At 51.1% G+C, this 26936-nt stretch overlaps 2 protein-coding genes across 2 annotated transcripts; both read right to left on the reverse strand.

Moving 5' to 3' along the window:
• Positions 1 to 450: 450 nt before the first annotated feature.
• On the reverse strand, positions 451 to 14986 carry ASTL (astacin like metalloendopeptidase). Its single transcript, XM_053588849.1, has 9 exons — positions 14941 to 14986; positions 14193 to 14294; positions 12420 to 12481; positions 11050 to 11143; positions 10518 to 10635; positions 9659 to 9840; positions 7425 to 7506; positions 7189 to 7343; positions 451 to 1475 (listed from the first exon to the last, which is right to left on the reverse strand). The coding sequence occupies exons 1-9, from the start codon at positions 14984 to 14986 to the stop codon at positions 1042 to 1044; spliced, it is 1275 nt and encodes a 424-aa protein (XP_053444824.1). The 3' UTR covers positions 451 to 1041.
• Positions 14987 to 18159: 3173 nt separating this feature from the next.
• Positions 18160 to 20629, reverse strand: DUSP2 (dual specificity phosphatase 2). Its single transcript, XM_053589878.1, has 4 exons — positions 20134 to 20629; positions 19923 to 20044; positions 19167 to 19386; positions 18160 to 19058 (listed from the first exon to the last, which is right to left on the reverse strand). The coding sequence occupies exons 1-4, from the start codon at positions 20519 to 20521 to the stop codon at positions 18844 to 18846; spliced, it is 945 nt and encodes a 314-aa protein (XP_053445853.1). The 5' UTR covers positions 20522 to 20629; the 3' UTR covers positions 18160 to 18843.
• Positions 20630 to 26936: the final 6307 nt, after the last annotated feature.

Here is a 26936-nt window from a genome sequence, read left to right on the forward strand (position 1 = left end):
TATCTGTTCCCAAAGCCTGTTTCCTCTTCTGGCAGGTCAGCATAACCCTGGCAGCTGGAGGAGAGTGAGGGTGGAGAATAAAGGCATCAAAACACATGAGGTGGTCAGTGCACAAAGCCAGCACCAGCTTTATTTCTGCATCCCCCAAACATCTGAGGCTCCTACCTTCCCCCACTCCAAGCAGGACCACCTCGACCTTCTGACAGACCATAAGAAAAGTGCCCCTGGGGACTGAGGGGTTTCTGACCCATGCCCAATGACTGGCTCCCTGGAGACTGTCTTCAGTCCTGGGACAAAGCTCATGGGGAAGGTGTGAAGATAGGGAAGAAGAGGGCGTGGCTAAAGGAAGACAAGTGGATGACCCCCAGCTCCTTCTCCAGCCTCTGCTGACTGAGACCTCAGTGGGCAAGTCTCCTGCAAACATCACTCTGTGGTAAAGATGTGCTTCAAGTCCTTCATTCAGGGTCCTCACATGCTTGCTGAGGGCCCTAACTGCTTTCTCCTCCCAGCAGCACTCCTCCATCTGACACCTTCCTGCTCTACAAGGGAGCAAGTTGGATTCTCTCCTAGAGAGCAGGCTAGAGGCCACAACCGCAGAGCAACACCCCCAGCACCTAGGTGTCAGGGACAGGAGGCTATTCCCAGGGTCCCAGCCACAGGGAGAGGCAGGAACACTGCCATTCATCCATGCTGGGGTTGGGCCTCAGCCAGAGGGAGGCTTCTAGGGGCCTGTGGAGCTAGAACCTGCCTCTGACTTACTCTCTCAGGACCCTGTCCCTGGAGATGGCACCTTCCATTCCCAGCATCCTTCAGGGATAAGAGTTAAGAGCAGGCAGGGCCAGGCCTGCCTTTCCCTATGACAGAACTAAAGGCCCTCTGTCCCTGGGAGGGGAAAGGGACAGAGGAAGAGGCCTAGCCCTCTATGAGGGGTGCCCAGCCTGGGACTAGAACACAGGAGCAGCCTAGAGGGGCCAAGGGTTGGACAACCCAGCTCTTCTGGGCAGAAGGTACCTTCCCCACTTGGGGGTAGACGCCATAGACTTAATCTCTAGGCATCCCCCCAAAGTGACTTCCAGGTACACAGCCTCCTGGCAGAGCTGGGTTCCCCAAAGGAACCTGGATAGGCACTGGTTGGCCTCCTGGTTCTGAAGAGGAAGCTGGGGGTTCAGTGGGCACTTGGGCCAGCCACTGCTGAGCCAGAGCAATAGCAGGAGCGTTCACTTTAGGCCTTGACCCTGAGGAGGAAGCTAGGGTCTGAGGTAGCCTTGCTGAGGCCTCCATAATGAACTTCTGCAGGGCAGGGGACTCCCACCCATGTGAGTTCTCTCCAGGTCCTTCAGAAATATCCTGGCCTTCAGGCCTGGGGTTGCTGGGGTCAAGGCTCCTGGGTTCCCCCGACAGCACCTCCAGAAGCTGCTGCAGTGATGGTCTGGAGACAGGAGTAGGGTTCCTACGGCTGCTGTGGGCTTGGGACACTGGAACAGAAGAGACAGATCAGGTCTCAGAATCACAGGACGAAAGCACATGTGTCAGCTGCACAGAGCCAGAGCTGGCTTCAGCTTTATTCATGGGAACACAGAGCCCAGCTCATAGGGATGGTAACCCGCCCTATCACTGCTAAGCCACCACTGCATGCCTTCAAGATCCAAGTTCCCCCAATAGAGACTAGAACAACAGAGCCACCCCTCCCCTCCCCTACCCCCACACTGGCACCTAAGGGTTACTACCAGGTCAGGCCACTCAGGCTTCCACAATCACCACACCCAAGGCTGCTGTGACAGTTAACCCACCTGACCCATCACCATAGCCCCCACCTTGGGCCACTCTGTACAGCAATAGTGAGACCTCTTCCAGAACTATTCCTCCACTCATGGCACCAGGAAGATGCAGGTGAGTGATCTCAGGCCCACACACGGTGCCAGGAGGTAGGTTGGCTCCTCCTTGCTCCTTTTTTTGCTGCCACCCCAGACCACGACTGCCACCCACTACTCTTCATTGTAGGCCGAGTTTTCAGGACAGCCCACACCCTATCTCCTCAAAGCTGCCTCTCACCCTAGTCACTGTCATGCAAGAGCTTCACAAGGAGCCACTCTTCCCTCAGCCAAATCCACCCTGCCATACTTCAACTGGCAAATTCTCCCTGCCTGGCCCCACTGACTTCATAGTCCATGCCCTCCCCAAGGTGTCATGCCTAAGAAGGCTGCCATTCCTGATGTCTCAGTTCCCAGCTGCCGCCCTCCTACAGATACGGCCTCTGCTCCAGCTTACTTGCTGAGGCAGCATGGCTCTGCAAACCCACCAAGCCCCTGAGCACTCTTCACCTGGCTCACACTCCCCAGCCCTCATTGCAATCACTCCCTGACCTTCCCTTCTGTCATGCCTGATCCTAAACCCCAGTCCTGGAGGACCAAGCATCCCCACCCAACCTCCCACCTGTATAGCCCCAGCCCACAGACCTGCCACACGCACCTCCACCAGGCCTCATCTGCTGCTCTCCCGTCAGCTGCTTCAAGTGTTTTCCTTCATTCCATCCCTTCCTTCCCACCTTTCTGGTAGCCTCACCTCATTCTTTGTGGGGCTGAAGCCCCACCTGTACATCAAGAGCCTCCTGCAGCCAGGTGCAGTACCTCACACCTGTAATCCTCCTGGGAGGCCGAGGCGGGTGGATTGCCTGAGCTGATGGATTTGAGACCAGTCTGAGAAAGAGTGAGACCCCATCTCTAAAAATAGCCAGTGTTGTGGTGGGAGCCTGTAGTCCCAGCTACTCAAGAAGCTAAGGCAAGAAAATCACTTGAGCCCGTGAGTTTGAGGTTGCTGTGAGGCGTGATGCCATGGCACTCTACCAGGGGCAACAAAGTGAGACTATCTCAAAAAAAAAAAAAAAAAAAAAAAAAAAGCCTCCTGCAAACTTCAATTTGCTCCTTCCTCCTTCCCAGTAGGTACAAGGAAATGCCTCAGCTCCTATTGAGGGCAACCCTTCCCCAAACTTCCCAGAAGGTGTTCCTTCTCCCCCTGCCCCCGTATTCATTCCTTGTCCAGTGGGTCATCATTTCAGTATCCAAACATGCTTCCATGTTCACCATCTTGATAAAACTTTCCTTGACCACAGCCCATTCCACCTCCCATTCTCCTCTCCCCATGACAGTCCTCCAGGAAAGTTCCACAGAGCTCTTGCCACATCATTTCCTATTTCATTTTTTTATAGAAGAGGTATATAATATTTAATAGAGTAGAAAGTAGTATGTTGGGGGAAGAATAGTCTTACTAAGTGGTACTAGAACTGGATAGCTACACGCAAAATAAAGTTAGACCCTTTCCTTACGCCCTATACAGAAGTTCACTCCAAATGGATCACACAGACCCAAACGTAAAACCTAGAACTATAAGACTTACATCAGTGGTTTTTAACCTTCCTAATGCTGCAAACCTTTAATACAGTCCAAAGGGGTCCCAACCCACAGGTTGAGAACTGCTGACTTACGTGAAAATCTAAGAGTAAATCTTCAAGACAAAGACGAAGACTTCTTAGACATGACACCAGAAAGCAATCAGGTGGGTAAGTTGAACTTCCAAATTGAAAATGTTGGCATTCAAAGGATACAACGAAAAAAGACAACTCATAGAATGCAAGAGCATTTCCAAATGACATATTTGATAAGAGACATGTATCTAGACTATATAAAGAATTCTTACAACTCAACAAAATAGCCCAGTTGAAAAAGAGGTAACTGATGTGAACAGATATTTCTCCAAATTTATACAGATGACCAAAGAACACAAAAAGATGCTCATTAAGGCATTAGAGAAATGAAATCAAAACCACAATGAGATACTTGACACCCACTAGGATGGTAATAGTTAAAATGACCAGTGTTGGCAAGGATGTGGAAAGATTAAACACTGCTGGTGAGAATAAAAGATAGTGTAGCCACTTTGGAAAATGTTTTAGCAGTTAAATATGGAGTTCCCATAGGACCTAGCAATTCCACTCCTAGCTATATACTCAAAAGAAGTGACATGTTAACATAAGATCTTGCACACAAATGTTCATAGCAGCACTATTCATAGTAACTGAGAAGTAAAAACAACCCAAGTGTCCTTGGGTTGATGAATAAAATATAATATATAAAATATGGGAATGTTATAGAGCAATTTAAAATATTGATAACATGCTACAACATGAATTTTGAAAATATTAAAATGTCAGTACAACAGGCCCTATATGATTCCACTTCCGTGAAGCGTCCAGAATAGACAAACCCAAAGAGACAGGAAGCAGACTAGTGATTACCTAGGGCTGGGGGCAAAGGTGTAAGATGTGGGGTGGGCAGGTACTCACATGCAAGATGACATAGAAGTAGAACCCGGGTCACGGGGTATGTATATTTCAACTACCCAAGATGTTAAGATTGCTACAACCACTTGGAAAACAATTTATACTCCTATCATTAGGGGGTGAATGTTACCATGCACCGCTCCTTATCCTTACCAGTATTTGACATTATTGGGCTTATAAATTCCTGCTTATTTAGGGGATGTAAAGGGATAGTGTAATCTCATTTGCATCTCCTCAGTTACTAATGAGGTGAGCATCTTACATGTTTCCCATTAGTTTTCTCATTGAGACGTCTATTAAATCTCTTGACCACTTTTCTACTTTGCAGTTTCATCTTTCTTATTAATGGGTAGTTCTTTACATAGTCCGTGTACCACCAGTTATGTGCTATACATCAAAAACCTCTTTTAGTTTGTATTTTCACTAGGTTTGGTGTCTTAAATATGTCACGTAAATGTAAACATATGAATCTTTCTAGTTTTATGGTTCTAGTGTCATTTGTACCTTATGTAAGAAATCTCTCCCTATCAAGGTCATGAAGACATCTCACTATATTTTCTTCAAGGTTTTAAAGTGTCTCCATTTACATGTACAATGTTTTGCATGATACAAATTAGGAATCCAATTTTTTAAAATGGATAACTAGGTATCTTAGAACCATTTAATGACACATCTGTCCTTTCCCTAGTGATCCATGCCTCTTTATCAAGATTCTATTTCTGAGTAGGATCTATTTCTGAACTTTCCATTCTGTTCCAATAGGCAATCACCCACCCTTGCCCCATTGCTACATGTTTTTATAAAGTCATTATATATATATATATATATATGTTATACATTTTACATGCTATACATTTATATAAAGATTTTATAAAACTAAATGACTAAATATCTGCTTGGGCAAGTCTTTTTTTCCAGGAGTGTCTTGGCTATTATTGGCTTTCCATATGAATTTTAGAATCACCCTATCAGGATCAAAATGTGTTGACTTTTTTTTTGGGGGGGGGGGTAGGGACAAAGTCTTGCTCTGTCTCACAAGCTGGAGTTTGGTAGTACAGTCATAGCTCACTGTGTCCTCCAACTCCTTGGACTCAAGCTATCCTGCCTCAGCCTCCCAAGTTAGGACTACAGGCATGCACCACCACACCCAGCTCAAAATTTGAGGGTTTTTGGCCATGTGAGCCTGTAATCCTAGCACTCTGGGAGGCTGAGGCAGGAGGAACACTTGAGCTTAGAAGTTCAAGAGCAGCCTGAGCAATAGTGAGACCCCATCTCTACTAAAAATAGAAAAATTAGCTGAGTGTGGGGGCACAAGAGGATTGCCTGAGCTCAGAAGTTTGAAATTGCTGTGAGCTAGGTTGAGGCTATGGCATTCTAGCCCAGGCAACAGAATAAGACAGCTTCAAAAAAATGTTTTATAAGAGGAACTTTACCTAACAAATGCAATCAGTGTGACCTAATTCTTTGTACCCTCAATGAATCCCAAATTTAAAAAAAACTTCAATTTTAATAAATTGTTGAATAAAAAAATTAAGATTTTAAGTGGGAATTTATCTAATCCATAGGTCAATTTCAGAATTGAATTCTTATAACATTGTGTTCCTATCAATGACTGATACATGAAGATCTGACAATTAAGTTCATGAACTCATCCGAGGAGAAGTGTTATGTACCTCATTGCTGAATATCACTATGGTCACCTTTAAAATACTCCCTTTGGAAAGCTATGCACCAATGCCAGTGCCTAGTCCACCCTTAGAACCATTGCTTAGTTCCAAAGCAATTTTGGAATTCTTTTTCTAGAGTGACCATCAGAGTTGTCAATCATATGAAAGTCTGACAATTCACAAACTTGCCACCATGCGCTTACATTGGCAGCACCGTACAAACAATTCAGTAAGGATTCGTAACACTGGTATATCAGGGTCTCACAGTTGTGTTCATGTTGATGTGTGGAGGTATCTTGCTGAGTAGTGTTCATTATTATTGTTGCACGTTTCTGTTTGCCGTACAACAACACCTCTGATGGTCATTACAGAAAAGTTCTAAAATTGCTTTGAAGGGTGGACTAGGCACTGATGTCAGTGCACAGCTTCCCAAGAGGAGTACTTTGAAGGTGACCACAGCGAGATTCAGCAATGAGGTACACAGCACTTTTTTTAGGATGAATTCATGAATTTGTCAGACCTCAGTATGTACTGAGGTATTTAATTATTTTAATAAAGGTTCATTTTTTCCCCCAGAGTTTTATATAACTTCTGCCAGACCTTGGGATCTAATTTTTGCTATTGTACCATATTTTTTTAATTATGTTTTCTAATTGTAGGTATACAGAAATACGACTGGTTTTCATATACTGATTCTTCTGATTCTTATTAGTTCTAGAAGTTCATTAACACATGGATTGTTGCTTACGTCACCTATGCATAGTGAGTTTTGCTTTCTTTTCAGTTCCCGGACTTTTTTTTTCCCCTCATGCTGCAAAGGCTGGACTGCCACTGTAGTACAATGTTTAGTAGATGAGACAAGCAGTGGGGAAATTTGTCTTGGTTGTAATTTTAAAGTTTTGCCATCAAAAATGATTTTTGCTGGAGGCTTTTGGTAGGTAGGTATTATCTAGGCTAAGAAGGTGACCCCTATTCCTATTCGCTAGGAGATTTTAGTCATATCCATGTGTTAACCTTTCCCAGTGCTTTTTCTGCATTGATGGTGGTGAGCCCCCTCTAACCTTGCCCCACTTACCTCTGCAACCTCATCACCTACCACATCACCCTCCCTGATACTGCTTCAGCTTCCTTCAGATTCCTTCAGCCTTCTTCAGATTCCTTAAGTCACCTTCCCTCATCACTCACCTGTTCCTTGGGGTCCAGGGCCACTCGGGCTGCAGCCATAGAGCTTGAGAACCCGAGTGATGTCTGAGGCACTCAGGTTCCATCGCTGGCCAACGTGGACGCTGGAGGCCCAGAGTGGTATGATGGTGGGTAGACCTCGCCGGCTAAAGGCAAGCCTGGAACCCAGCAAGAAGCGTCTCAGTCCAGACAGGGCAGGGGCTGGGAGGGCAGTGCAGGGGGAGGCAGAGGGTGCTCACCTTCCATAGTGCATCACAGAGGAATAGTCATAGGGTGTCAGCATATTGCTGCTCCGGGACTTGATGAAGTTGATTTCAAAGCCTTAAAAATACAAACGTGTAGGCAACTTAGAGACAAAAGGCGGCAGGCAGGAAAGGGCCAGAGAGAGGTAGGGAATGCCTTCTGGGAATTTATGATCCACCTAAGCGGAGGAGTATGAAACCACAGCCAAGTGTGCTGTTTCCTGTACTGTCCCCCACTTTCCACCTGCCCTGGGAGGAGTCCAAACCTTCACCAGGTGACACAGAAGCACAGGAACCTCATGGCTGGCCAACCATCACCTTCTAGCAGTTGCTTCCATTTATCCTTCCTCCTCTCATACTCATCTTGGGACTAGTCTTTGCATAACCTGCAGCTTTTATGAAGTCACTGCCCAGAGTGCCTTACACACCCCCTTCTATCCCACCAGAGGTGGTGTTTACTGCTCAGCCCAGCTTTGGGTCCCAGCAGCAGCCCTGCCTATTCTTCCTGCCTCAGCCCATCTCACCCTCACTCGGGTCCTTCTGCCCTTCAGAGTGAGAGCCTTGGAAGGGTCCCAGGATCCCCTACACCCAGCCAGCCACTTCTATCCCCTCCCACCCCCACATCACCAGCAGCCTCCTTATCACAAAGGTCAGCATCCCAACACCTTCATTTCCCTCTGCCTGCCTAAAATATCCACCCTTAGAAATCTTATTTCCTTTCAAAAACCCTTTACTAATTAAACAATCCTGAATAGGATGCATTCATTTGCTTCAAAAGTCAGAGTAAAAGTCTCCTTCTCCATCCCTCTCCAAATTCCCACCTCCCCATCTCAACAGTTAATTACTGTTATTAACATACATATCCTAGCAGAGTTTGTTCTGTATGTATTAAATACAAACATGTTGTCATTTTTCTGCATTCCTAAGAGAAACCATCTTTTTTGCCTACTAGGGTAGCTGGTGTTTTAACTTGTTTTGTTATTTAGGAAAATAGCTCAAGTTTATTAATTCAATCTCTGTTTTTACCTTTATTAATTCCCTCCTCCTTTCACCCTAACTTAGATTGACATACTTAATTTGTTCTCTATTTTTACCGATATAAGTATTTAAGCCTACATGTTTTCCCTGAGCATTGCTTTAGCTGTGAACCATTGGTTTCAATACAGCCTTTTTTTTTTTTAATTGCTGTGATTTAGCTCCAGAGCTAAAAGAAAGGTATGTTGTTTTTAGTTTTAATTTCCAAGTAGAAGATTTTGGTTTTGATTTGTTATTAGTTTCTATTATGCTTTTTATATCATGATCAAAATGTTTCCGTGAATCTGAATTTTGAGATTTAGAGTTTTTCCTGGTATAACATAGGAAGAATTTCAAGTGTTCCATGAGCACTTAAAAGGATCACAGTTTATTTTCAGGGTGAGAGTCACCCTTTATTCCACCATGCTATTTCCCCAGCCTAGCCTGAGTCAGTCAGCACCCATCCCTTTGTAGGGTGCTGCCCATGTACCCTCAAAGTACCCCTCTCTCCAGGGGCTTCCTGTGTTCTGCTTTCTGGATCTGGAGCACTGGCCCAGCTGTCTCACCTAGCTAACATGACAGCAGTAAAAGAGGCTTTGCTACTGGAAGCCCCAACAAAACTCCTGGTTACCCCTCCCCTGCCCCTCTACCTCATTAGGCAGTTACCTTTATCCTTCTCACTTTCTGAATCAGGCCATACAGCCCGCAAGGGCAGGGACCCCACTGTCACCAAGCCCAGCACGCAGCTGCTGCTCCCTGGCATAATCTGGGCCCCACTCACCACATGCCCATCAGTGCCCATCATGCTCCAAGCCCTTGGCACTGCCCTCACCCCCTCTAGCCTACTATCTCCAGAGCTTCCACTTTGCTCCAACTCCCCAGCCAGCACAGTGGCACATGAGGGACTGCTGGTTGAGTACTCAATGAGTAGGGTTCGTAAGACACTCTCAACCCCATCCATAGGGAAGAGAAATGAGACCAAGCAAATGGTGACACCCTAGCTCAGGCATGACCAGGGTTGGGCGATAAAGCCACGGAGCCCAGAACAGCAGCAGTCAGACCACCCTCCAGGTCCCAGAGAGAAGCAGGGCCCCACCTTTCCTGTGGCAACAGGCAGATAGTAAAGAGAAGAGGCAATCTCATCCAAGGAGCCTTAGGCCCTGGCCTGAGCCTGCTGTCCTCTCCCCCACGACCAGGCTGTGCACCACCTGGCTTACCTGGGAGAATTTCGTTCCAGTTGACACGGATATAGCTGTCCCGGTCAGCCCGTGCATGCTCATGCCAGAAGCCCAGCACGTGCATGAGCTCATGCAGAACAATGCCCCGGCCCTTCCGGAGGCAGGCGGGTGCCAGGGATACCATCTGCATCCCTCCACTGCGCCCCACACTAGAGAAGCACCTGCAGGGCCACAGGAATGAGCTGGGTGGGCACCTGCCCAGAAAGAGGCAGGGACCCAGGCCTCTTCCCTCCTCCCAGGTCGTGGTATGGACAAGCACCAGTGGGCAAGGTCCTGGTCTGGGCTCTAGTCCCAGGTTACTGTTCTCCGCCAAGGTCTTTTACTACCTGGCCTCTGGGAAGTAGGCATAACAGACCGTGTGACCAGGCAGGATGCTAATATTAACACGGATGATACAGGCAGCTCATTGAGTGAGCATTCATATGTCCTGAGACAAGTTGTCTCAGGCCTCTAATAAGCCAGCAAGCTGGTATCACTACTCCTCACCTCAGAAGGGACAGAAGTTAGGGGACTTGCCTGCACTCATACCCTGTCTGTCCCACAAAACCTATACTCCATCACCACACCATGGTTTCTCCTAGGAGATGAGAGCTTTGCAAATGAAGGTCAGCACCCAGTTCCCATCCTATCCCCAGCGTCTACCCTGCAGGTCCAGCTTATGTTGAACAAACTACCTCAGGATGCACAAGAGGACTTTGAACCCCAGAAGACAGCCCAGAAATAGGTTTTAGACAATGACGGCGTTAGTTCTGGGTTGAACACAGAAGCCAATTCTACACACACACACACACACACACACACACACACACACACACACACACACACCCAGAGCACTTACCCGTACATGGGGATGATGGAAATGAAGTCTCTCTGGCCCTGGTGGGAGACAAACCTGACACACGTGTAACGTTCAAACTCCGCAAACGCCTCCAGGATGACCTTGCGGCTGGGCTCATCTGGGGAAGAAACTCTGAGCCCCATCTAAGCCCTCAGAGCCCATGTGGTTTCTGAAGTTTCCCTGGGAGACTGGGAATGGGGCTTCAAACTCTTCCAAATGAGCAACAAGAAAGGGCAGCACAGTAATATTGGGGAAAAAGATGGGGCTCCAGACAGACCCTGCTGTGTGACCTTGGGAAGGTCCCGGCCCTTTGCACGTGATTTCAAGAACATCCGGATCACCCCAAGACATACTTTCCCTATCAGCTCTTCCAGGATTTTAACCCTCCCAACTCAGGAGGCTTTTGGGAATAAAAAGGCGTTGGTGGAAGGGCTCTTTGGGGCTAGTGGAGAAGATGCAGTGAGGTGAGAGGAAATGAGAATGAAACCCAGAGGGGAACCCCGGCTGAGGCTGGGGGGAGGCCCATACTTACCATAATTGCTAGAGAGCAGGAAGGGGATCTCTACAATGCCACCACTGTTCTTGGGCCACTTGTTGCTGGTTGCTGACAACAGTCGGACGGGACTCTAAGGAGAGAGGATAGCTCAGGAATCCCTGGGGACATAGGCCATAGGCCCTAAAGACGTGGGAGGCAGGACCTGGGTATGTGGAGATAGGGGGACCATGGGATGGAGGACCACAGCATGGGGACATCCACTGGCCAGATACGTGAATTGCCAAGTACATGACAATCCTTTAGCCTTGCAACCAAACCTTGCTTGATAAAACAGAGCCTGCAACCTATCCTATTGGGCAGATGGAACAAGATCAGCTCCCAGCCCCAGAGGAGACTGTTTAGGAGGCCCCACACCCCAGGGGACCCTGGATCAGAAGGGTCTAGGGTTCCCTTCAGCAGCCCCACTCCCACACTTTACTAGTGCAGTTCACAGAGAACACCACCTGGCCTCCCTGAGACAGCTCCTGGTCTTAGCAACTTCTTCCCCACTGTTCAGCCAGCCAGACCTCTGAAGCACAGGTTCCACAGCCCCCCATCAAAGCTGGGTTCTGCTCCACAGTGATCACCTGGCTGCCTCACAGTGTACAGATAACCTGGGCCTGCCCTGCCCCAGGGGGCTCCTGCACAGCCTTGTGGCTGGCCTTTGGCCCTTTATTCCAGCCACATGCTATGCCACCAGTGGCACAGCCTCTAAACCAGTGGTTCTCCTTCCTAATGCCTTCCTAATGCCGTGACCCTTTAATACAGTTCCTATGGTTCGCAACCCACAGGTTGAGATCTATTGCTCTAAACCAATAGGACATTCTTGCCTTCTACCTGGTCACTGTCCTATGCAGGAGACATCTGCCCTCCCCAGTCACCTAAAATATGGTACTGGTCTCCTGGGCACAGTGTCCTTTCTCTGATGACAAGTCACCCCAATTCCCACCAGCCTGCCCCCTCTGACTTGGCCCTGCAACCCCAGCTGGAATGGTTTGTCTCTCCACATGACTCCTTGTGCTCTGGCCTCCCCAGTCATGCTGCCAGTGAGCCCCTCATCTCCCACCCTACACCCCCATCAGCCACTCTTCACCAACCCAGGCCCATCTCTTCCTTCACTGGGTCCTCCCAAGCCCCACCACTGGATCAGGGGTTCAAACCTCCTCTGGAGCTGCCAGTCCTTCAGATATCACCTTCCCTTAGCATTCAGGCTGGTTTATTCCTACCAAAACAATCACTCTGACCTTGATGAAAAGTTGTCTGTCAAGCTATGTATACCTCACACATCAAGCCCATGACACCTTGGGCCCCTGTCCCCACCAGCGATCCTCTCTCCACCCATGGTGTTAGCATGCACACATGCTCACCGGCCGGATGATGTCCCCCTCGATGAGGAAGCTGCTTTCTGGGTTTTTTTCTGGGATGATCCCTAGAAAGAGGCAGGGATATGTTGGTCCACACCCCCAAAACACAGACCCTAGGGACAGGCCAGGCAGCTCCCAGAGTCTGTTCTTCCTTTAACTTTGGAGCTGGAGCTTCTGAGCACCAAGTATGTGTGATCCCAGGAAAGCAGCAAGCTCCCCAAGTCCCAGCCTACAAATAAGCATGTAGGTGCTTCTCAGCCTGGCTGCTTCCTTTGCTTGCTCACAGCCAGTGGCTCCTGCAATCCGCATGATCCAGCCCCCATTCCAGGTCCTCTCTAGTCAGAAAGCAGCAGCCTTTCTGTTTCCATCTTCCACTCTAGCCCAAGCCACACTCCTTCGAACAGGCCCTGGATTCTCCCATCCCGCCCCATCCCATTCCTAGCCATCTGTGTTATATCCAGGACCCTTGAGATGGCAAGTCACAGATTCCAATTTGTACTACCACAGGAGGCTGGCAAGTTCTGGCTCTTACAGGCCCCTCTCAGCTTGCCTCTGTCTCTCGTCGCCCTGAGCCAGGGAGTGTTATGCACGTGACTTACAGCAGAGGAAGTCACCTCAGGAGAACCAGTGATGGAGCAAGGGACCAGGAGAAGGCCAGGGAGAATAGGGGCTGGACGGAAGTGAGCCTCAGCCTGATCTTGTGGGAGCTCTGGGCCACAAAAGGCACCACACATTTGCACGGCCTAGAGGCTGGCCACACTCCCATCCCTTCTGAGTCACTGTGAGCCATCCAGAGAGCAGAGGCAGCTCCCTTTGGCCAGGGGACAGTCTCAGGAGGACAGGTACAGCACTAGTGCTAATGAGTAGCAATACTGCAGCAGCTGGAACTGGGCAGGTGCTTCCCAGGGGAAAGAGTATCAGGAGAGCACCCAGAGCATCTGACAGTTAATGCCAGGGGAGAGTCAGGCTCAGGTAGCTTCAGACCATTCACAGTGACTCACAGGTGGTATGGTGCCTGGCTCAAGGCTCAACAAGTTCTAGGACTCCAAGCCAGCTCAGGGAGAGGTGGAGACAGATCACACGGTAGCTACCACATCAGGTAGATTTCTACTCCATCCCTAGGACAAGGTCAGCCCCCAACCCGTCCCTTCACTGCTTTAGGCCGTGATGGCTACAATAGCTGAACCCCAGTCCTCACTTCCACTGGCTCTGTCCCAGGCTCATTCTCCAGTTGAGATCCCCAGGCAGGGAGACCCAGAGCCTCAGGGTTCTTTGTCCACCCCCCCCCTTCACACCTGTAGACCATCTTGCTGATGTACTCTCAAACTTATCTACTAATGACTTAGCTCAAACCCAGGCTGGGAGAACACAAACGCAAATTTCATAAGGGAATTTTTCTTCTTTTTCTGTAAGTTTTTCATAAGGAAGCTTATAAAAGTAACAATCTGGGAGAGGGGTGGGGCCTTGGTGTGTGCCACACCTTCTGGGGGCAAGACATGATTGCAAGAGGGACTTCACCTAACAAATGCAATCAGTGTAACCTGGCTTATTGTACCCTCGATGAATCCCCAACAGCAACAAAAAAAGGTAATAATCCACTAACAAAGATCTAAAAAATAAGCAATTGCCCATAGAATTTCTACCCACTTAGAACCCAGAGTAAGCTGGTGTATTTCCACCCAGATTTTTCTGCATTTTCCAGTATTTAACATGGTTTTCACACTACATGGACAATGTCACACCCCTCCAGGCCACAAGACGACACAGCGTTCTCACCTTGGTTAATCGCGGGGATGTCCTTGTCCCAAGACACATTGTTCTCCTCTGGGGTGAGGCCTTCTGGGAAGCTGGAGGCTGAAGGAGCTCCAAGGATCAAACCTGGCCCAGACAGACAGGCTCAGAAGGTTCTGGGGCACAACAGGGGCAAGCACACAGGTGCGTGCAGCACCCCATTGGTGAGACCAGACAAGACAGGGAGTCAGACCATAAGACTCAGCCCTGTTGTGAAGAGTAGGCCTCCAGCCAGGAGTCCTGAGAGCCTGCCCAGCCTCTCCTCGCAACCCCAAACCAAGGCCTATATTCTTTCAAGGACAGCACTCCCTTCACGGGACCAATACTTGACTCAAAAAGGAACATGCACCACGTATTAGGGAGAGGAGGGGGCAGGAGGAGGGCAGGGACAGAACTCAGGTTCTAACGCCAATGGCAGGTTCAGGGCTTGCCTCAGACTCTGCTCCATGAGGTTCAGCCTTTTGGAAAATGGGCTCAGCCTGGGTGACTTACAAAACAAGCAGGCTTAGGGCACAACACCTGCTATCTTCTCCCAAGGTGGGACCTCTGCTCCCAGAATTTTCAGGAGGCCTCCCAGCCACCCCAAGGGCTGACTTCTCCTAGAACACCCCCTGGAGAATACCCTTGCTCTGAGCTATAAAGATCCCTTCAGGCTCCATCCAAACTCTTCTGGCCTCTCCCCAGCATTCTGGAGGCTGGAGCCAGAGCCAGGAGGGCCAAGAAACCAACTTACATGGCCAGGAAAGCAGAGCCAGCACCCAAGGCCAGAGGCCTCCCATGCTCCGACCCCCTCAGCAAGCAAGAAGACTAATCCCAGCGGGACAAGGCAGCCAAATTGCACAATTGGTGCCATCCACTACCTCTTAAATAGCAGCTTCTCCATCTTCCACCTGCAGCTCCCCAAACACCTCCACTGTGGCTGGGCCCCAACCACCTCCAGCTGAAGCCCCTCCCCAACCATCTTCACCTGTGGCCCTGCCCCAACCACTTTCAGCTGAGGTCCCTCCCCAACCACCTCCATCTGCAGCACCAACCTACCTATAGTCCCCACCCCTACCCCAGGCCCCAGACTTTTTGCACCCTGGTCCAAATCCTTACTTACTGGCTGAAGTGAGTGAAAGAGTAAGGAGGGGCCTCACTTGGAAGCGTGACTCATCTGAGGTCCCCTCTTGCCACCAGGGGGCAGAGAAACATTGTAGAAAGGTACTCCAGGCCTAATCCTAAGGATATGCCTTTTCCTACCCCCACCTGTGCTCAGGCCTGGGCCAGCGCCTGAGACCCTAGGCGCCCTCAGTGTATCTGTGGAAGGAGGGAAAGATCACTACATTTGTATATGCTTTTATTTTAGTGTACACATAGGGAAATGCACAACCATGAGTGCAGGGCTCTGAAATTTTTCAAACAATATCCTTGTAACTGGCACCCCAGAGAAGCCTGCCATGTGGGAAAAGTGGAGTTTTTGGAAGCCCGGGCCCTTGCATGGACATTATTGCTCTAGCCACATGATAGCCTGGTAAGAACAGTCACCATTTATTCCCATCTCCCAGATTCGGAAATTAAAGCTCCTCTTCCTCTACCCCTCAGCTTCAGAGCCAAGTAATTTAGGAGCCCCACCTGGATTGAAATCCTGGAGGTGAAGTATGACAACTCTGAGCAGCATCTGGGGACACCCTACCATGGCCACCAACACCCATTCTTGTCAGCTCTTGCCCACAGGGACCCCTACGCACTCCTGCCATGCCTAGAACCCAGCACTTCTCCAAAGATAGGAATCACAGGGAGAACACAATGAAGGCAATTGCACCTGCTGCCCAGACAGGGCCATGAGAAACTTCAGAGTCTGAGCGATGGGCACGGTAGTTAGCTTGGTTGTGTTCATCATGTCATAGTATACATGTATGTCAAAACATCATGTTGTGTGCTAGAACATAAACAATTTTTATTTGTCAATTAAACCTGGGGGGGAAAAGTGAAATTTAAAAATACAGCCCATTGAGAAACAAAGAGTGGGTGAAACTGACTGATTAAGAGTGCTTGGTAAAAAAATTAAAACATTGATAATAATCATCCTGCTTGGATAAACAGATTGTTGGTTTAAAATGCAATTGGAACACCCGGCTAGCTCAGTTGGTAGAGTATGAGACTCTTAAAAATGAAGTTGGTTTCCAGAACATTGTGCTGAGTGGAATAAAGCAATCACAAGAAGACAAATGCTACATGACTCCACTTACACACCATATCTAAAGTAGTTCAAGTCACAGAGACAGAAATGGGGAGAGGTTACCAGGGATTAGGGAGAGTTACTATTAAATAGGTATAGAGTTTCAGCTTTGCAAGATGAAAAAGTTCTGGATGTCTGTTGTACATGAATATACTTTACAGTAGTGGACACTTAAAAATGATAATAAAAGATAAATAAGATAAAAGATAATAAGATAAAAAAGATAAATTGTATGCCTTTTACCACAATTCAAAGTTTAAAAATAAATAGAAAAAGGAAGGGAGGGAAGAAACAAAGAAAGGCGGTTTGTTGGAAAACAAATTATTAAAAACACAGAAAGGGGAGAGTGGGGTTGGGTGGATGGACGGGGTAAGGGTGAGGGTGGGGTGGGCAGAGGTCTCAGCCTCTGTGGGAGATGAGGCTCTCTGATGGGAAGTCTCTGTGCCTTAGGGCTCCAGATGTCCCTGAGCCACCTTGAGCTGGGTATGTGGGTTATGGGCAGGACCCAACAGAAACTCACTCAAGTCCTGAGGGAGGTAGGCTAGCAACCCCAGCATGGCTCAGTTCTTTCACCAACACCTCACTCCAGCCCCTGGAAAGCAGAGACCAAGAGTGCCTTCATCCCTTCAGCCAGATAGAGCCAGTACCCACATGTGCCAGGCTCTAGCCACAGGCCCAGACTCATGAGTACCCAGCCTGGTCCAGGTGCACAGTTTCACACCTAGGCACATCTGATCAACACTACTCCTAGGGCCAGATGACTACAGCATGTGTGGGCACTGTATGAAATGACTTGTGTAAGGCTATATCCCTAAGAGGTGAGGGCTAATAATGAAACTCCATTTTACAGACAAGGAAACTAGTCCCTGATCAAACTAAGCTCCTCAAGTGTACCCTGTCAGGCCGTCAGAATGCACTGGGCAGGGAGACCCTTGAGCTGAGCCTGAAAGATAAAATAGAGTCAACTGGATGACAGATACTCCAAGTGGCCAAGAGTGTCAGGGTGAGGCTGAAACAAGCTTGGCTACCACACAGTTGGCCCCAGGGCCCCAGCCCTCCAGCTCTCATGCAGACCACAGCACCCTCTGGCAGCCTCCACACTCACCCCTCCACTTCTGCCTTGAGTTGGGCCCATGTCTGTCTCCACAGACACCCCAGTCCTGCACTATGCATGTAAGCAGTGTTCACAGAGACATACTAGTTGGCCGTCTGCCATTTGGGGACATGAAGGAGCTCTGGAATACGGCCTACTGGGAGCCCCACGTGGACAGGCATGCAGAGGCCTCAAGGCCCAGCCCTGTGGGGGAAGAGTACAGAAGCTGTGTAACTCCCATGAGCAGGCAGAGACACACAGGGCCACAGAGAGAACCTTGTGCCTGGACACATACTCCCCTTGGGACACCCACACACAACACATAGGTGTGCACAGGGAAAGAACGGCACAAACCCACAGGAACCTACATCCAGACACAAATGTACCCAAAGGAGGTGGGGTCTCATCAGGACAGCAAGAGGCCTAGTTCTTGAGTTCTGGTTGGGAACCAACCTCCCAGAAAGGACCCTTCCCAGCCCTGTAGCCAGAGCTCGTGTAGGAAAAAACACAGGGAAAAGAGCTGGGACCAGGAGTTTCCCCTCAGGGGAGACATCTCTTCTCCCACACTGCAAGTACAGGGACAACTGAGATCTGGTTAAGAAACAGCTACTCAGCATTCTCCTGGGCATGGACTTGAGACCAGACACTTGGGGGATTGTTATTTCTTAAACAAAATATTTTATTGACACATCCTCAATGTGCTATATAAATATAAAGTGCGAAGTTTCCAGCCCCCGCCCATAGGGCTGGGAGGAAGTGGGGAGGGAGTGTTAAATGTCAGTTGAACACAAACAACTTTCCAGTGCCAACACAGGCGTGAAATGCTCACACAGAAGAGGTCCGCAACACAACATACACATCACTTCCTGAGTCCCCAGCTCCCCCAGAAGCACAAGGCTCAGGCTCCAGGCCCTGGGGCAGACCACCCCCCAGACAGGGCTCCTAATTGTCACAGCTTGTTTTTGGAACTCTCAGGCAGCAAAGGGCTTCAACATAGCGATGGACCAAAGAGATTCCATGGGTGTAGAGTCCAATTAATTTCTGCCAGAGGATAAGGGAGGAAAGTGTAGACACACCCTCCATTCCTGTCCCCTGAATGAGGGCCAGCCCTCCGTCCCCTAGCAGAAGAGCACCAGGTCAGAAAGGCCAGCACTCCAGCATTCCTACTGCCCCCATTTGGGGACTCTTCAAACTCCAAGGAGGCAACAGCCCTCCCAGAGGTTAGGGGGCTGTATTGAGCCAGAGGGGCACCAGCCTGTCCACATCAGCAGCTCTAGGAATCACTGAGAACCAACATGTGGGGGCAAGAGAAGGGTCCTGCTTCAGTGACACAGCACCTGTGTCTCAAACTGCAGCAGCTGCCCCATGAAACTGAAGTTGGGGGAGATGACTCCCCGGCGTTGCTTGACAAAGTCAAAGGCCTCATCCAGCCGCACGCGGTGGCTCTGCATCAGGTATGCCAGGCAGATGGTGGCAGAGCGTGAGATGCCTGCCTGGCAGTGCACCAGCACCCGGCCTCCACTGTTCTTCACTGAGTCTGCAAGGGAGATTGGGGAGACGGTCAAATGGGAAGGAGCACAGGCCAGGAGAGAAGAACCCCCTCCCCTGGAGCCCTTCCACATCTCTGGGCAGAGTGCCCCCTTACCAATGAAACCTATAGCCTCCTGGAACCAGGCGCTTATCTCCACCATCTGGTTGTCTTCCACTGGGATACTCTTGTAGTGGAAAAGGCCCTCAAAGTGGTTGGGGCAACTGGCAGAGACGTTGAGGACAGCTGTAATGCCACAGGCCTGCAAACCCTGCAGGTCTGACGAGTGGCTACAGCTTCCCAGGAACAGGTAGGGCAAAATCTCCACAGGGCCGCCCTGGAAGGAGAAGAGGGGCTATGGTGAGACCTTTGCATCCCAGTCCGAGGGGCATGAGCACCAGCTGAATGGACACATCATGGGCTGACTGAGACAAAAGAAGCCCTCAGCCAATCCTCCCGCCTGGGAAGGCACGCAGGAATATAAGGAGGACACAAGGGGACACACACAGATACACATTCCCAAATACACGTGCCCCCTCGTGCCCCAAATATACATGCATACATACACGGGCCCACAAAGGCTCACATGAGCAACCACACCTTGTGTACTCCAAGGTGACCGCTGTGGCTCAGTGTTTAGCGCCCCCTCCCCGCCCCCCCGCACAACAGGGGCCGCCAAGTTTGAGCTCGCCTGGGCCTGATAAACAAAAATTGTGTAGTCCAATTTGCATTCAGCCATATACACACACGCACACATAAAGTTCCTTGAATTCATAAGTATCAGGCTCCTTTCCTAAAGGCGCCTAGCCTTTGGGGAGTGTGTGTGTGGTGTGGGGCAGGGAACGGCAACAAGAAGCCCTGAGCTCCACTCACCTGGTCATAGAAGGGAGCCCTAGGGTCCGGGCGGCTCTTTTCAGGCCCTGCAGGCGACGGCGCCGGGGCAGGGGCCTCAGAGCACAGATCTGGGCAGCAGGCCTGGAAGCCATCGAAGCCTCCTGCAGGCAAGGGAAGGACACGGTTAGCCAGGAAAGGACTAGGATCCAAAGTAGGGGCGGACCAGGACTGGGACGGGCGGCGCGCTCACCTCGCAGGAAGCACACGGCAGTGGGCCCGGTGCGCGTCTCGTGCAGCAGCGCTGCGAGCAGCAAATGGGCCGGGCCGTCGGGCCGCAGCTCAGCCACCGAGGTGCTGCCTTCATCCAGGACCACAACCCGCGCCAGCTCCCCGCGGGCTAAGCGCGCCCGCAGCGCGCGGTCGGGCAGCAGGCAGGCGAGGGCGGCGGCCGGAGGGCCCCGAGCGCGGCGCCGCAGCAGCGCGTTCCACGGCACGGGCCGTGCGGCACTCACGTGGCGCCGGCAGAAAGCCAGGAAGGGGCGGCAGTCGAGCAGCAGCGTGCGCTCGGCCTCCCGCGACTCCCGCAGCAGCGCGCCCAGCGCCGCGCACTCCAGTTCGAGCGCTGCCTCCAACCCCATGGCGACCGGTGCGGCAAGCTGAGCTTCCCTTTTAACTTCGCTTTGGCTCTCCTTGCCGCTCCTCCCCGTGCTGGCTGTCTCGCTGCCCGCGCGTTCTGTTCCGGGCGCCCTCTGCAGCGGCCCGGCTTAAGTACCCGTGGGCCGGCCTCCGGGTCACCATACAAGGGCAAAGCAGGAAGGCGCTGGCGCCCGCCCCCGCGGCCTCACGTGGGGCGCAGGCTGAGCCCGCCCGGGGAAGAGAGTGGAGGGGCGGGCGGGAACACATGAGCTGGAAGCCAGGGGCCTCTCCTAAGGGAGAGGTGTTCCACTGGGCTGGTGGGGCCGCACGCTCTGCGCGCCACCCGTTTTATTCAAAAACGCTTATTTCTGGAGAACTCACCTTCTAAGGTGCACATTCCTATCTTTAGAGATTTGGCGGGCGATGGTATCCCCTGTGTCCTGTTTCCTCTTCCCTTCCCCTTTCCCTCCCAGGATTGTCTCCCTAGGAATTTGTTACAACAAAAATTGACAAGTTCCTGCTGCCAGGGATGATTTCTACAACGGAGGATGGGAGGGCCCTGCAGGAGATGGCCCCTTCTCATCTACTTAGAGACCTTGGAGAGAAGGGACTTGTATCTCCCGTCCCTCTCCCCATCTCTGGTGCTAGGGGGAGACGAGCGCTCAGGGTTAGTGACCAGGCTGGGCTGGAACATAGTCCTCTGGGCCTATGCCCCTGGCATAGGGGAAATGAGGAGGTTCTGGGGTCCTGATTCGGGGAGAAAGGCAGGGGCCTGTGATGAGTTTCCAGTTAGGAGTGCGATAAAGCTTCTTCTCCCAGGCCCGGGGAAAACCCCCCGGGGCCCAGAGAGAAGCATTTCCCCAAGTCACAGGCCAACTCTGAAGGGGAACTCTGCTGACGCTACCGGGCTCTCCCCGACCTCATCTGTGGGAATTTTAGGAGCCCAGGCGAGAGGAAGAGGGAGAAGTACTGACAGAATCTGCCTCATCTGCAACTCCCAGGGTGGGGGCAGGGCTCCAGGACCCGCACTGGTGCAGTGAGATGGGGACCTGGTAATCTGATCCAGGCTGCCTGCCCCCTGCCAACCCTGGTGCCGGATGTGGTGAGGCCTGGTGTGCGTGGGGGTCTGGGCCTCTGGACTGGGGGCAGGAATTGTTGGCAGTTGAGATCCTGAAGCTGAAGCAGAGAAGTTGAAGTGGGTGGGGACAATGTCCACCCGCCCCCAACTGCATGGGATTTCACAGACCAAACCACCATTCTCCCATCTCCTGAGTCACTCCTCTGTGTTTTTTGTAAGACTCTTCCAGCTCCCTTGCAGACCCCTATGTCCAGACTATCCTACAGGCTACAGCTAGGACTGCGGCAGACCCCATCACCACCACCACAGGGACGTATAAACTCAGAATTCCTCAGTGGGGTGTTGATGTGTCTGACTGTGCATTGGAGCATGTATGTGTGCAGTCCCACTGTTTGAGACGGAGCACAGAGCTCATTTGTGCTAGGGGACAGGCGATATAGGGAAGAGAAACCTCAGGACTCCAAAGATACCTGGGGCCTCATCATCCTCTCATGCCTCAGTGGCCCCATCTGTAAGGTAGGAGCACACAATAGACCAGCTGTTACTCACTGTGGCTCCAAGGCTCTGAGGCTACGCTACTGCCTATGCCATGGTGGCTGAGGCCTGGTCCCTCCCTACAGGGCCAGTCTGGAGGCTGATGCAGCAAAGCCCACAACAGAGCCGGGGAGTCTGGGCCACAGATCCCAGAGGCTGATATGAGCTCTTATCCCTGGCATCGGCCTGGCAAATGACTTAATGGCTGATTCCAGGGGCAAATTATACAGATTGTAGAAGGATAGTCAGGTCCAGTCTTGCTGACCAGTGGGACCTGCGTCACCTGCTATGCTGGGAGCCACAGCCTTCCAGCTCTGTGGGAAGGAAGAGGAAAGACCCTGGCCAGTTAGTCTCACTGACTCAGGAGTGAAATCAGCTCAGCCACAAAGAGGGTCCCAGACCACAACTCTCATTCTGGGCTGGGCCTCTTCCCCTCCTCTGGGGAGTGGCATGTACCTTGCTGGGAGGTTCCGTGGGAGGTGGGAGAACATTGCTGAAGGTTTGCTCTAAAGGCACAGTCCCTGGGGCCCTTCCTAAAACTCTGACCCGGACCAGTGATTTCTACCTAAAGTGGCTGCGTGTATGTCACCCCCTCAATGCCATTTGCTTTGGGGCTGTCCTTTTTTCAGCTCTGGAACATGGGCTCAAGGAGCCCTGACTTAGCCATGGAGAAGGGACTTCCCTTTGCCTTAGTCCCCTATTCCTAAACTGGGGAATCCCCCACCCCTGATAACCAAGTGAAAGCCCTGGGCTGGGGTAAGAAGAGAAGGAAAGAGATTCACAGACCCACGTCCCTCCCCCACTTTTGCTCTGACTAAAGATCCCCCAACCTTGTGTGCTCCACAGGTGAGTCATCATGTAGGATGTCTGCTCCCCACTTGCCACCCCCTCAAAGACCCTTGTTCACCAGAGCTGATCCTTGGGAGCCATGACAGACAGGAGACAGGGCTTTGGGCACGGGGATGGCAGGCAATGTGTGTGTTGGGGTCTCTAAAGCTTCATGCCCCCCAGGCTACAGGCTCTGGAGGAAGGCCCCAGTCCTCACCAGTAGCTGTGAAGGGGTGACTTACTCAGAGCTTCTGTTTGTTTTTTTTCTTTTCCTGACCTTGTTGTTACAGAGCAGACACTATTAAGTAAGTTTGGGGCTCAGCATTTTTTTTTTAATTAAAAACTTGTGAGACCTAACTGGAACAAATGATGATTCTGTATGTTTTTCTTTCAGTAACAACCATCTATTTTGACAGCTGCTTAAGCGTCACTTGCCTCCTGCCTTTGGGATTCCAAGTCTGTCCCTGCCCCCTGCAAAGTGGTTTCCCTTCCACAATCACAGCACAGCACTAGGCTGATGTTGTGCTGGTTTTCCTTCCTCCTCCTTCCAACTCCCCCAATCCGATGCCCCGGGGTGCAGGGGAGGATAGTGGAGTGAGTGGCTTGACTATAAAGCTTGGGCCAGAGCAGGTATGAAGGGTGACAGCCACCCCCAGCCCTGCCTGGGAGTGAGTCAGTGATGACGTCAGGTTTCCTGTGCCAGTCTCTGATGAAGACGCCAATGTCGCAGCCACCCCCACAGGCTCCTGCCAGGCAGGACCCAAACCCCACACACCAGGCTCCAGTGACAGCGTGTCTGGGATGATGACCCTGTCTAGCACAGCACAGGGTGTGGGAGGAGACTCACCTGGGCGTCCAGCACTCAGCAAGGCCTCCTCCTGGGGAAAGTGAAGTAGGAAATCTTGAAGGCTAGCTCACGTGTGGAGCCACATCTGAGACACCGAAAGGACTGGTGTCTGTTCCCACATTCACGTCACTGAGTGTGTCACATGCATGTGTGTGAGCAAAGCCCTGCTGGGAAGCTCTCCAGACCCAGCAGGGCCTCCTAGGGGACCCATCCCTCATACTAAATGTGTGGACTACACGATGTCCTACCTGGCCCTGCAACTCACACAAGTCACCTTTAGCTTCAGGTCCCCTGATATGTACCCCCTCAGCAGGGGGCTGGGCAGGGCTCAGACACCTCGAGGCAGCATCCAGACATGGCTCAGAAGGACTGTGAATCATGCTGAAGGCCTCTGCCTTTCCAGTCCCTTTCAGTCAGTCCTCTGAACCTGTCCAGAGGGCATCAGTCTCCATCTGGGGTTAGTGCGGCTTTAACGCCCCTCTGACATTTGCTTTTCCTTATTTTAACAAAGAGGCTCAGCTGACTTCCTCAAGCATCCAGGTGAGAATTGGTCATTCCTTTCTGCATTCGTTCATTCCCTCAGCTCTTCATTCAAAAAATGTATTTCCAGTTCCTATTGTGTGCCAGGTGCTGTCCTGTGTGCTGGGAATATAGTAATGCTCCCAAACCACTGCCCTCAGGGAGCTGACCTCATTGTTTGCAGTGTATTTATTTTTGTGATTGTATTGTATTCATGGCAAGTGATACTAATTATCCACCTAGAGTAATGATATCGTTTCCTTTTAAAAATAATTTTTAGGTTTGTAAATTTTACAATTTTACAAACCTAAAATTGACTTAAGGAAGACTACTGGGTACGGATGGTATCCAAACATCTTAAAAACTGTGTTGCAGGTAGGAGATGCTGGAGTTGGGACACATTGTCCAGGAGAGGTCCCTATATCCTCTTCGGGCTGAGCAGGGTGTGGCACTGTGAGTCTACGTATAAAGAGAGGAACATGAGGCTGGGCTCAGCTGCTCACACCTATAATCCCAGCACCTTGGGAGGCCAAGACAGGAAGATCACTTGAGCTCAGGAGTTTGAGACCAGACTGAGAAACATAGCACGAACTCATCTCTTCAAAAAGTATAACCGGGAGTGGTGGCCCGTGCCTGCAGTCCCAGCTAACTCAGGAGGCTGAGGATCATTTGAGTATTTGAGTCCGAGAATTTGAGGAGGCAGTGAGCTATGATGATGCCACTGCACTCTAACCTAGGCACAGAGTGAGACCCTTTCTCAAAAAGAAAGGAGCATGAGGCAGCCATCAGGAAGGAGACCCCAGGCCAGAGGAAAGGATCTGGGGAGCCAACCCCATTGCCAAGGCCAGAGCCCACTATGCTGACCTGGATCCTTTCAGGTCCCAACAGCATGTCCATCAAAGGGTCCTGGGTTTGGTTGTACCTCCCAGATGTACCTGTGCCTGGGCTTAGGGTTAGGGGAGACTCCCCCAGGCTTTACCCTGGGCACCAACCCACAGCACACCTGTGGAACCCCACAATCCATGGAGGGAAACAGGCCCCGCTGCCAGCCCATCACAGAGGTGCCTGTGGCTTAGGGAAGAGGAGGTTGCTAATGAAGAGCTGCCGCCAGGGGTAACAGATGGGCAAGTGAGGGATTCTCACTGGGTGACTGCACTGTGGTCACAGAATGAGTGGCTGTGTGATAAGAAGACTCCCAGGGCTTCCCTGTGACCGCAGCAGGGGTGACAAAGAAATTTTGGGGCCCAGAGGAGCCAGAAACTCTTCCTTTCCACTTTGCCACGGACACCTTCACCACCATGAAAGACCCGGCCAGTCTCTGCCATTTCCGAGGACCAGCAGTGCTAGCAGTAGCAGCAGTGGTGGTGGCAGCTACATGCATCAGTTAGCCGTGGGGCCCTGGAACACGCGGCTTTGACTCAAACACAGCTGGGCTGCTTCCCCATTATGTGACCTTGGACAAGCGATTTAACCTCTCTGTGCCCTCATTAAACAATAGCAATTACTAGCACTGTGCTAGGTGCCTTATGGGAATTGCTGCATCTAGACTTCCCAGCCTCCTTCACAGGTAGGGAAACTGAGGCCCAAATGTGTTAGGTGGCAGCACCCAGGCCGCACAATCCACATGTAAGTGGGAGAACTGGGGCTAGAGCCTGGGTATAACCACTGGACTGCCCTGCCTCCAAACAGGGTCTGCACAGGCCCACCTGGGTCCTGTATCCACACCTCTCCCCAGCACACACTCTCCTGCCTGGGTCTCTTTCTGTAGAATGACGACTGTGACAACTAATACTAAGTGTGTACTTGCCATGTGCCCTGCCCTGTTCTAAAACCTTGACAGGAATGAAACCTCCTCATAAACCTTGGGGAGCCCTCAACGGTGAGATGATTGGTACCGCAAATACAAATGGGGGAACCCAGGCACCAAGAGGCTAAGTAACTTGGTGAAACTCTCAGCATTGGTAGATGGTGGAGCCAAAGTTAGAACTCACAGTTTTGTGTCCCCTCCAGCCTGCTCCTGAAATCTGGATTCTACCAGACTGTCTAGGCCCTGCCCACCTGCTTCCTTTCCTTGGCCACTGTTTCAGGGGAACGTGCAGTTTCGAGGGTATCAGTGCTGTCTCTCAGGCTCAGTCACAAGGTGAGGATGCACAGGGCTTTGTCCCTCTGAGTCCACCAGGAAGAACAGTGCCCAGTTCAGAGTGGGGGCTTGAGGTACCCCTGCAGATTTTTTGATTGTCTCTGTGCCCCCAGGTAGCCTTCAAGGAGAAGCTGGTTACACAAGAAGTTGAGACTCCACAGTGCCAGGAGAAAGTCATTGTCAGCATAGGGCCTGGATACAGGGCTCAGCCCTCAGCCCCCACCATGCTCCAGGCTCCAGGGAAGAAGAGATGTCCTCTGGCGCCCAAACCAGCAGACGGTTCTAGTGAGTAAGTCAGTGAAAGAGGCCCAGGTGACCTGCATAAGGAGCTGTGGTCCCAGGTTCAAGGGCAAGCGCTGCCTCATACAATGCTGCTGCCCTGGGTACCTGTTCTGCAGGCTTCCTGCTCACTCACAAGGTGTGCACAGGGCCACTAGGGCTGCAGTGCCATCAAGACACACAGTGTTTCTG

The sequence above is a fragment of the Nycticebus coucang genome, chromosome 4 (assembly GCF_027406575.1).
Source record: "Nycticebus coucang isolate mNycCou1 chromosome 4, mNycCou1.pri, whole genome shotgun sequence".
NCBI lineage: Eukaryota > Metazoa > Chordata > Mammalia > Primates > Lorisidae > Nycticebus > Nycticebus coucang.